We start from the raw sequence: 12,273 nt of genomic DNA on the forward strand, positions 1-12,273 counted from the left end.
GTCAGGTATCCTTAACTCACTCAAGCAGTGTGAAAGCCCTGAAAAGTTCTTTGGAACTAGAAACATACCTAAAAGCATTTCTCGATATTTTAAAAATATGCAGGTAAAATAGAGTAGAGAGCTTGATGATTAATTTTGAAATACAAGGCAGAATCTCAATTTTCTCTCTTAATAAAACAATAGTGGGTAATATTTAATCAGCATTTTATATGGACCAGGCATATGCTACACCTTATACATGGTACATAAGTTATCCTATTTAAGTCACAGCAGTTCTACAATAATTTCTATCCTCTAATAGATGGGCTACAATGTAGCAGAGACCATGTACCTTCACAGCTTTATCGGAGTCTATGCTCTTAGCTTTTTTCTTTTTTTATAATAATTTTTATTATGTTATGTTAGTCACCATACAGTATATCGTTAGTTTTTGATGTAGGGTTCCATGATTCACTATTTGCATATAACATCCAGTGCACCATGCAATACATATGCTCTTAGCTCTTAACTGTACTGCCTCAGTAACAAGGGAGATGGATAAGATGCTTGGGAAGGTAGAGGGTGAAAGATTAGAAGCAGGGTAAGGAATGAAGAAATATTAGGAGAACAAAGGGAGATATATTGGAATGATTAGGATTCAGGCATGGTCAGGACCTGTTTTTGGTTTCAGTTATCCAATTCTGTTGAAAATAAATTTTAATTACACTGTTGTCTGTGCTTTAATATTCCAAACCAGGACAATCAATACCTAAGATCTACTACAACTTCATGCCACCACTCTAGACTTCAAGGATACTCCAATCTTCTATCTTCCCTGAAATAAAAAATAATATTTCCATCCTGGTTATATAACCTTTTACAAATCTGTGTGTCTTTTCTAAAACATATCCTTCTTCTTTTGATTTAACTGTGACTCGCAAGGGTTGGACTCTAGATCCCCCTCAAGTAATGGTTCCCATGAAGCCTTTCCTAGCTTTTCTCTGACAAGATCCCCCTTGGTTCAAAAATGTTCATCACTTTTCTGTGAATCAGCCCTGAAAATTACTTTATTTTAATTTCTAATTTACATTCCACAGATTATGAGCACACAAATCCATAAAAAGACAAGGTGAAGACTGTTAATAATCAAAAGCAAGTTCACATGGGAGAAAGCACAGGTGCAAATACTAAGAAGTTGAGAAAGTTTAGTCCAAAAAGTCGTCCTGTGTTAAAAAAGAGATTTCCTGGAAGAGAGATCAAAACAAAGATCTTAGACAGAAAGGAAACAACATATGATCTATATGTATGAGAAAACCCTATATTAGGAATTTCACACATACAAATTAATTTTCCTAAGAAACACATGTCATGATCCTTTACATTTTCCAGGTGCAGAAGCAGAGACAACAAAATGTTTATAAGGTCACTTCACCTAAGAAATGGAATTAAGATTCAAGTTCATGTTTGTCTCACTCTAAATTCCATTCTTTTATTCATTCATTCATTCACTCATTCCCTCCCTCACTCACTCATTCTGTTCATTTCATTTGCTCTCATAAGCATGAGTTTCTTGAGCAGGATAGATATCTACTAATTTGAATAGGCGAGTGACAATGTACAGGTGCACAGACAAGTGAGCAAATGAATAAAGTCTATGAGGTCAGTACAGTCTGATTATTAGTACCAAATCCATTCCCAAATCTTCCAAAACTGCCTTTGTTGGGAGCCTGAAGTATATTTCTGGATGACAAGAACTATATTCTGGTCGTAGGTTGAATTTGGATTCTGTTTTTTTGAGGCAACACTTAGATCTCAAAAGGAACATGCCGAACAAAAGAGAGATCTTTTCTCAGCACATTTCTTAAGCTATACTTTTTGCTTTGTCTCAACAGGAATAGGGAGAAGTTAAACATCGTTGGGCTTAAAAAAAATCTTGTTTGGGGCTCCAGGTTTGGATAGAGACCAAGAGAAGTAAAAAGAGAAAAAGGAGACATAATTAAGAATCTAACTATAGCAGTGATTTTAATGTCTGGGGCACCTGGCTTACATATTCTCCAGAAGCTCTATACCTTGCATTTAAATGATTGGTGTACCCTAGGGGAAGCAGAACCAATGCATTTTCATGCCAAAGAAAACTGACTAATGACACATAAAACATACTGAAATAAATAGAAACACGAGCCAAATTTCTATGTTAAGCAAATTATTGTAAAATAAGTTAGCATCTTTTTATTCCTTTGTGACATACTAGAGAGAGATGATCCAGAAAGTAGAGAAAATAAAATGACAAACCATAAGATACTCTTAATCATAGGAAACAAACTGAGTGTCACTGGAGGGGAAGGGGTGGCGGGATGGGGTAACTGGGTGATGGACATTAAGGAGGGCATGTGATGTAATGAGCACTCGGTGTTATGTAAGACTGATGAATCACTGACCTCTACCTCTGAAACTAAAAATACATTATATGTTAATTAATTGAATTTAAATGAAAATTGAAAAATAAAATAAAATGTGTTCTAAGAAAGGGAGAGGAATGGGGTGGGGAGTGAGGTAGGGGTGAAAGGGAGAATTTTGGAAGTAATGACTTGCAGATTTCTAGTTGTAACATAGGTTATTGGTGAATTAAAATGCTTGAAAAAATGACAGAAGATGGCTTTTGAAGGTCTCATTTCTTAGGAATGGATACGTGGTTCTTGAGGTAGAAGATCTAGTACTTCTTTAAGAACAAAGTTTTAAATAATTCATTGTTTGAGATCTTAGAAATGTAACATGCTGATTTATAGGCCTCTGAACACATATTGGTCAGGAAAAAGGTGACTGACCTCTTCTAGAGAAACAACAGGAGTGTCAGAGGCCCAATTCATCATGAATGGTGAGAAGGTCCCAGATCCACAACTTCAAAGCCTACAGTCCATCTTCTGGAAAGACTGATGTGGAAGGGCACTCATAAGTGGGCACAGGATGGCTGGAAGGTTCCTTGGTGGCCAGCAGAAACTTGGTAGACATGGGCTAAGGGGGTCAGTCACTATGGTAATTCAACTCCTGGGGAGACAGTTCTCCCCTTCGACTAATGGAGGATGTGTTTGACAAAGTGCCACAGACTGGATACTCAAACAACAGAAATACATTGTCCTACAGTTCTGGAGGCTAGAAGTCCTCGATCAAGATATCGGAGGGGTTGAGTCCTTCTAAGGGCAGTTAGGGAAGGATCTGTTCCAGGCTGCTCCCGTTGGCTTGTAGACACCTGTCTTCTCCCTGGGTCTCTCAACATCTCCTTCTCTCTATGCATGAACGTCTCTGTGCCCAGATTTCCCCTTTTTATGACAATAGTCATATTGGATTACGGTCCATCTTAATGACCTCACTATATAACTTGATTGCTTCTCTAAAAACCCTATCTTCTAATGAAGTCATATTCTGAAATACTGGGGTTTAGGACTTTAACATATGAATTTTGAGGGACACATCTAACTCATAACAAGAGACAAACAGTCATTAAAGCGGAAAAAAAATAATTTTAAGAATTCGATTAGATACTGTCTCCTAACTTAGTTTTCTCTGGGTTTAATGAGGAATTGCAGTGAATTTTCTCCTAAGGAACTTTATAAACCCTTTCCACTGGGTGTGGTGTGTGAGGAAAACAACCTGGTAGAATCCTCTGGGGTTTCACTAATCAGTTATCTAATTAAAATGAAATTGATTTTCCTTTGCACAGACATGGCTGAATATGTTTTATTCATTTACTTAAGAGACACAGATCATTCCTTTCTCATATATAGGATGGAGGTGATTATTTTCATGGCCAGTAATCCAGTAATCACCATGCAATGCTTCAGGGCCCTGGCCATGTTCCATTCCCCAGCATTTCATACTGACAAGATACCATGGTCTATTTCCCATCCTAAGGAGCCCAGCAGCAGAATCTCAGTTCTTAAAGCGATGATCATGTATTTTCAATTGTCAAGAAGTAAAAATAATAAAGTCAATCTAAGAATGCCTGTATTCATCTTTTTAATAAACATTATCACAAGTCCACTGTGAGCCAGTAACTGAGGAAAAGATGTCGTTCCTTCTTCTGGGCCCATTCTGTCCGGAAGATTAAGACAGGATGCGCAAATCTCAGTATTCCTGAAGTACTCTGTAAGAGCAACAGAAAACAACTACAGAGGCAAGATGTGTACAGTTGGGAGCAAAGTTTCATCTGGGCCACAAAATCATCTTGCAATTGTCTGTCTTTGGGAATAGTTGATCCAAAATACATTATAACATGGAGATTCCAAATTTTCTTTTATTTTTTTAAAGATGTTATTTATTTACTTATTTATTTATTTACTCATGTATTTATTTATTTTAGAGAGACAGGCATGTGCCGGGGAGCAGAGGGGGAGGGAGTGGGAGAGAATCTCAAGGAGAGTCTGTGCTGCATGCAAACCCCATGCAGGGCTCGATCTCACAACCCTGAGATCATGACCTGAGAGTCCAAGGCTTAACTGACTGAGCCACCCAGGTGCCCCTTGAGATTCTCAAATTTTTTTTAAGACTTTATTTATTTATTTGACAGAGAGAGAGAGACAACCAGAGAGAGAGGGAACACAAGCAGGGGGAGTGGGAGAGGAAGAAGCAGGCTCCCATTGGAGGAGCCTGATGTGGGACTCAATCCCGGGACTCTGGGATCACGCCCTGAGCCGAAGGCAGACGCTTAATGACTGAGCCACCCAGGAGCCCCGAGATTCTTAAATTTTAAATGGGAGCTAGAAACTTTTCATTCAAAGACATCTGATCTATGGGGCGCCTGGGTGGCTCAGTTGTTAAGCATCTTCCTTCGGCTCAGGGCGTGATCCCGAAGTCCTGGGATCGAGCCCCACATCAGGCTCCTCCGCTGGGAGCCTGCTTCTTCCTCTCCCACTCCCCCTGCCTGTGTTTCCTCTCTCGCTGGCTGTCTCTCTCTCTCTGTCAAATAAATAAATAAAATCTTAAAAAAAAAAGACATCTGATCTAAAATTAAATGAGATACCAACAAAACTAATGAAACTGCAAGCATTTTAAGACAAATGAATAGAAATGCTTAACTACTTTTGAAAATAAGCACAGAGGGGAGTCAACTTTAATGAATGAGACAAATGGAAACATTTCTTTGGTTTGACAGTATTGCCAGTTTAGAAGGCTAAACCAAGATAAATGCCGTGTGAAACCTAAAGATGGGGGAAAAAAGAGAAGGAAAGGGAAAGAAGAAAGGAGTGGATGGAGATGAGAAAGAAAGGAACATTCCAGAAGGATAAGAAGCACAGCATGTGAGCACAGCATTAAGCCATTACGTTAGGAGGCCATCTATCACAGGCTCTGTGGTGCTGATTAGTCCTGTGAACACTAAAACTCTGCTTTCTATATAGGCTCGCAGTTGCTGTGCTCTTATTTTTAAACAAAGTGTACTTTTTGAAATCCCAAGTTTCTCATTTAGTTGTAAACATTTTGCTCTTTTGCTAAAGAATGACTCAGGCAATAATAAAAAAAAAAAAAGAATGACTCAGGCAATTAAAATGTATTTAAGATATTTACAGCAGTGATTCTCAAATTTGATACCTCAGAAGCACTTGGGAAGGGTTTTCTTTGATCATTTGAGCAAAGATTCCCATATACTCTTAACTAATTGCTAGGCTATACTGTGGGTATTTTACTTGTATTTTTATCTCATATAATTCTCATAATAACCCAATGCGAAACGTACTATTATTCCCATGTCACAAAGAAGAAAATTGGGACATGGAGAGCTCAAGTGAACTGCAGAAGATCACAGTGCTGGGAAAGGCAATGCCAGGATTCATCTCCCAGGCCATTCGACAACAGAATAGGGGCTTTGAGCTTCCACGTTACCTTCCCCCTCAATTGGGAAGGCCCCCCTCCCCACAGCCACACACCGTGTTGGTGGCATTCTGACACGTATGTGTTAATAGGCATTACTTAAATTCACCAGAGTTTAAGTTCCTGAGTGATCACACACAGTCCATTCCACAATGCCCTAAGATTACGTTGTTTGTTTGAAATTCTAAACCTCTAAAAATAAATCAAATCCTGGTATTAGGATAAGCTAAAAAGCCATTGTCAAGAAAAGCAGCAAGCAAGAAAGAAGGAACCCTGTGTATAACACTTCCTGGGGAATAAACAGGTGAAGCTATGTTTTACAGTCTTTAACCCCTCCCAACAAAACCTTGATCTATTTTGAATGGGGCAGAACTTGCAAAGGAGACTTGCCCATTAGTCTCTGGGCACCAGAACCAAATTTTAGCATCATAGAATTCTATGCACAGAAATGGGAAAATGAGTAAACGGAGTTAAACAGTTTATTCTACTAGGAAGTGAGAAAACCAAAACAAGACCCTGGCTTAGAGGTATCCTAGATGTTGGCGCTCTCTCCAGTAGCCTCCAACAGACACCAGGAAACCATGACTTCTGCTATGTTTGTGCCTCAAGCCATCCACTGAGACAGAGCTCAGGCAACTGAGCAGTACTAAACAAGGTCTTCTCCAGAGAAAATTAGGCTGTCTTCCTGTCAAAGGTCCCTGCCTAATTACAGGGGTGAACAAACCTAGGAAACAAAGAAACCTCAAGTATCCTCTACTTTGAAGCCTCTAAAAATCCGGAAGTACCCTGGAATAACTTCCTTCTCTTTACTTTTCCTTTTCCCGCTTTCTTCTCCATGCTATGCCTCATGCCCACTCAGGTACCTTCCCGCTCACCCCTGCGCAGGAAATGAAGAAAATGCAGAGTAAATGTGGAGTTGAAATACTGGAGTACAAGTGGAATACTCGTGCCTTTAGTCAGCAAAAGGCTGGGGAGAGAAAGAAATGAGGCAGAAGATGCTGACACCCCAACATCAGGAAGAAGCCAGCCCTCCTCAAATTAGCAGGAGAAGAAGGGGCGTGTGCTCACACACACACACACACACACACACACACACACACGTCTGCTAGCCTATGCTCTTTCTCCTCATCTCACTACTTTCCACTAGGTCAAGACTTGATGTCACCTGGAAACCTTTAAGCCCATGGGTCTTAGTTGACCCATGACATCTGAGTAGAAAAGCTTCGTGTCTATTAGATACACATAGTCAACCTTCACTAAGCTGCCAATTAAAGAAAGAACACACAAAAAATAGTTAATATTTATGTAATCTTCCTAGGTGACCTACTTCATTGAAGGCATTTAAAACATTTAAGACAATGTCCCTTTTCATTCAATCAACATATGTCTATAGAGTGCCTACTGTGTACCACAGACCATTCTAGTTCCACTCATACATTTAACATCTGATTTCTAACTCAAAATCCGTTTTTATTCTGCCTTCCAATTTTAGCTATCACAGTCTGTCACAATTGCTATTCTTCTCTCCTGTATTTATAGTGAGTCGTTACCACTCATCACGAGGCCATCTGCACAATGTCACTGGGTAGCGACACGCAGCCTTTGTTAAAACCCTGGGATGCTGCATCTTGCAGGATGGGTATTAATGCTACTAAATCCATCTTCAACATTTCCAAACAACAACATTCATAACAGCTATTATATCCGAACAGTAGCAAGAAGAGAGGGTGCAGCATATTATTAGCAGGCACTGTCCGTTACAGTAGAATTATGACGTTATAAACAGAAAATAGATTTCCTCTTCTCTCTTTGTAATGTTGTACTTCATATTCTTGGAAAGACAATCCCTGTACAAAGGTGGTTACAGTTGTCAGGCATGTAACAGTATGGCGTCACGTGGCTATGAGCATCTCCTGCAGGCTCCTGGCTAGATGTTAACCCTTTAGTTTAGTTTAGTTAATTTAATTTAATTTAATTTAATTTAATTTAATTTTGTTAACCCTTTAATCTAACTATGGCAGTACATCAGAAACACATGTGGAGCAGCCTGAGGAAGAATTCAATCACTTTGTCTTTAAAATTGTGTATTTATTTTTCCGGTTGGTGCGTATGCTCTAAAATGACCCATTTGTTACTTCTGTTGCATAGTCAGAAGTAAGACACCACTGATTTAAGTTGTTGGCCAGTATATAAAAGCCATGTCAAGTTCTGTTGGCGTGGAGAGTATTTTAAGTCAGAGGATCGTAAACATAAGTGAGGTGGTCCAGTTGACCTGTGATTTGTTTCACGACTGGTGTTTTTATAATCCAATTCCACCAACATAGATGCCTTATATTTTCCTATTAAACATGGAAGAATATCCTTCAAGTGCACAGGGAGTTTGTTTTCACAAAATGTCTTAAAACCCAAAGCCTCTCAGTTTACGATAGTGACATTAACCAACACAACAAAATAATAGCACGGACTTGATGACTAATGACAACTGAAATTGGGCTCCACAACTATAAAATAAAGAGGAGTAGCTGAACTTGGGAATTTCGAAAGCACATCCTCTATGAATGGAAGAGCTTGTAGTGAGTTCCAGGAAGGTGCAAGCAGGGGAGCCTAAAAGAACCACATTTTCAGAATTTTTAAAAGATGTCAAAAATCCATATTTTGTATAAATTCTTTTGATTTTTAAATATTGGTGATAAATTTAGAGTTTAATAAAAAACCTATAGTGTGTGGGGGGGGTCCATGCTTGTGTGATGAACAAACCTGTGTGGGCTGGATTTGGTAGAGGACCTGGGAGTTTGTGATCTGTTATTTCTGCTAAAATCAACACCACCACATTGATGTGAGGAGGGTCAGATGTACAGGAAAGAGAAGGCCATCATTGTGTGCCTGTGAAGGCAGCCGGAGGTTGTGTCACTGTAGATAAATTTTGCTGACTTCGTTATTTTGATTAATAATTGTCCTATCTCCGGTGAGCAAAAAGTCACTCTCACTTGTGATAAGACAACTATTTTCAAGAAGTTCTTTGAAAAATAGTGATTTGAGAAAGGCATGGTGCTTACAGCATTGAGTGGGCTAGGACTTCTATCACAGTGGCTAGAAAACCATAGGAAAAAAAAACCTAGAAATTTAAAAGATCATAAGATAAACTTTTTTAAAAGTAGCTGTTTGATGTGAATGCAGCTACTTCGTAATTTCTTGGACTTACGGAAGTCCTATATAGTGCTTCCTTTTGTAAAATTGCAATGAAACCCACTCTTACTTTGAGGAAAAGTTGTTAGTTTAAGCAAATATAGTAAAATTGTATTGTAGTTTTATCAAATAGAGTTGCAACTCAATGCCTTAAGCCACAGTGCGATACTTTCTGAGTGCCTGGTACCACATAGTTGACTTCGGTGTATGTTACACTGGTGCATTCATCTTGAAATTGGCAGGAAACAGCCATATACTCAAAGAATGTGATAAATTTATCAGATATTTTCCTTAAAAAAACAAAACAAAAACAAACTTGGAGTTAAAGAGGACCAGAGGCAAATAATAAAAGCAATAACAAACCACAACGATGCAATAATTGAAAGGTTAGAACTCTGGACAGAGACATTTCCATGGAAAGTATATTGAAGAGAGACCTGGGCACTCTATGTGGGTCCCTGATATCTCAGACGGAAAGTCACCAGCATATGTTCAAGTGTCTTGGGTAGAGCAACTTAGGTAAAGACAGAGACAGATTTAACCTCATGAAGCTTCAGTGGGAGGGTCATCTTCAGGGTTCTTTTGCCTGAACTTTTACAAGGCTCCATTACACTCTTTCAGGGAGGTGTGGAGGAACCCACTGCTCCAGGTGTGCTGCTGTAGCCTGGGAGTCAATCATTTGCCCTTGAAGTAGTTCTGGGGCAGTGGGTGGATCCTGAAAACTTCCCACAGTACCTCTAGACCCTAGAATCCACCTGATGAACCTCAGAACTTCAAGGAGTTTTGACTTTAAGAAGAAGGATTAGAACCAAGACATTACTCTGCTACCTAATATATCACTAAAACCGAAGGTACACTGTCATCTGTAGCTGATTCACACACAAGTCCACAACTCTAGGGCCAGCAGATTAGGATGGGAAGATAAAGGAGGGACACCAGGCTGAGATAAGCATAATCCCAGGATTGAAGCACCAACTGAGAAGAAACGACACAGCATGTCATAGACGTGGCATTACTAATAAACAGCAATGTTGAAAAGACATTTTCTGTGTCATCAAAAATAAATTAAGCATTTTTTGATACATAATTTTGAAAGAAAAACTGAAATATAATCTATTCTTTCTGCAGAAAATCATGTTGACAAAATCATTGTCATATGTAAAAGTGATCAAAGTCTATGCAGCCAATAAATATAGAGGAAATGTTACAGATGATGGTGATGATTATGATGATATCAGATTATTGTCTCGATTTTGTGATATCTGTGGTTTTTGTCATCTTATATGTTTGTATTTGCTAATATTATTTTATTCTAAATTGGCATTTATATTTATATCTACTATTATGTTCATAATGTTGTATTCTTTTTCTTAAAGAAGTGCCCTCAAATTACAAACTTCAAGATTCATGTAACCTAGATCCCCTCTAGTAAGAAAGCTGGGACAGAAGCATGTACCAAAAGTAGGGAGAAAAATATAGGATCTGCCATTGGCCTTGGAAACACTCAAAGAACATTCAAAATTTTGAGGCATTGTGGAATCGTAGACCCCAGGATGTTTTGCACATATAAATGTATTGCACAAAGGCCATGAATTAAGTTCATTTTGAAAAAATCTGATATGATCGAGCTAAGAAGTAGAATATCCACCAGTCGTCCAATGGGATAGAAGAAAATCTTGACAGTCTTGTCCTTCTCTCTACCACTGTCGCTTCGTTCATCACCTCATATCAGTAGCATCTCCTGCTTTGATTTTCTTCACATGTGTTCATATTGGTTTCTTCTTGAGTTAGATTTAATTTCATTTTTCTGATGACTAAATTTTTACAACATATTTGTTCAGGATTATGCCCACTTCTAATCATCTCTGTGAATCTCTTTGGCTTACTCTTATAAGAGTCTTTTAGACTGGACATAGGAAGCAATGCTAATAGTAAGTAATAGATGTAAAATTTAAATATTAGAGTGTGAATCGATGGTTTGATGTAGGGGCAATGTTTAGAAGGTTCCTCATCACGACCAGATTTCTGCTTCTCAGCCACTGACGCAAAAGATGACTGCATTGTAATCCCCACCCTGGGAAGAAAGCGTGCTTCAGCCAAAGCTGAGCACATGTACACGCACATGTTTTCATGACCAGAAAAGTCAGAGGGGCTTCCCTGGCCATGATGGTGTAGGCATTAATTACACCCTGTCATAGCATTTGTAACATAGATGTACTTCACTGACATAGGGCTATAAAAACAAAATGAGTGAACCCATAAATATAAGATGAAGAGAGGTAGTTAATTCCAATTGTAAAAAAAGGATTAGTGAGTTACATGTATGCAAATGAAGGACTCCAAATTTTGAAAAGATGGCATTGTAAAGTGCCACACCCATTGTTGAGAGTATATAAATGCCTCACCTGAGGAGTAAGATATCCAAACAGAGAATCTTCTCACTGTCACTCAGCTGAATTCACATCTCCTGCCAACATGTCCTACAGCTGCTGCTCTAGAAACTTCTCCTCCAGCTCCTTTGGGGGATACCTGCGCTCCCCAAGCTCCTCCTGTGGCTCTTCCTGCCCCAGCAACCTGGTCTACCGCACTAACCCCTGCTCTCCTAGCACCTGCCAGCTGAGCTCCGCCCCCTCCAGTGGCTGTCAGGAGACCTGCTGTGAGCCCACCAGCTGCCAGACATCCTGTGTGGTGTCCAGACCTTGCCAGACGTCCTGCGACCGCCCAAGGACCTCCACGCTCTGCACTCCCTGCCAGACGACTTGCTCTGGGTCTGTGGGCATTGGGTCCCACAGCTGCCGTTCCCTGGGCTATGGAACCAGAAGCGGCTACTCACTGGGTTGTAGATCCCAGGGCTTCAGATCACTGGGAGTCTGTGGTTTCCCTTCTCTGGGCTGTGGGTCCAGATTCTGGCACCCAACCTACTTGGCTTCTAGGAGCTGCCAGTCTTCTTGTTATAGACCAACTTGTGGATCTGGCTTCTTTTGATCACCTTATTAAAATTTAATCTTGTTGTCCATTCTCACCAATGCCTCTACTTATAACCTTATTATCTCCATAACCTACAGGAAGAATTATCTTCTTATTCTTAGATTATCAAATCCTCACCTTGTCTCTGGCCCCAAATACTGGCTGACAGACTTTATTTGAAAAATTCTATAATTAACGTACTAACTGAAAATAAAATCTAAAGTCTGCATTCTTCCAAAATTGTATGAAAAGCCAAATCATTATAACCTAATAAATGTA

The 12,273-nt window shown here is 39.4% G+C and overlaps 1 protein-coding gene across 2 annotated transcripts; it reads left to right on the forward strand.

Moving 5' to 3' along the window:
* Positions 1-11,502: 11,502 nt before the first annotated feature.
* On the forward strand, positions 11,503-12,012 carry LOC123784365 (keratin-associated protein 13-1-like). Of its 2 annotated transcripts, XM_087861307.1 has the most exons (2): positions 11,503-11,810; positions 11,871-12,012. In XM_087861307.1, the coding sequence occupies exons 1-2, from the start codon at positions 11,503-11,505 to the stop codon at positions 12,010-12,012; spliced, it is 450 nt and encodes a 149-aa protein (XP_087717433.1). The 2 variants fall into 2 exon arrangements, with proteins under 2 accessions (XP_087717433.1, XP_045641647.1); XM_045785691.2 differs by having other exon boundaries at positions 11,503-12,012.
* Positions 12,013-12,273: the final 261 nt, after the last annotated feature.

The sequence above is a fragment of the Ursus americanus genome, chromosome 4 (genome assembly GCF_024610735.1).
Source record: "Ursus americanus isolate L20-20 chromosome 4, mUrsAme1.1.p, whole genome shotgun sequence".
NCBI classification, from domain to species: domain Eukaryota; kingdom Metazoa; phylum Chordata; class Mammalia; order Carnivora; family Ursidae; genus Ursus; species Ursus americanus.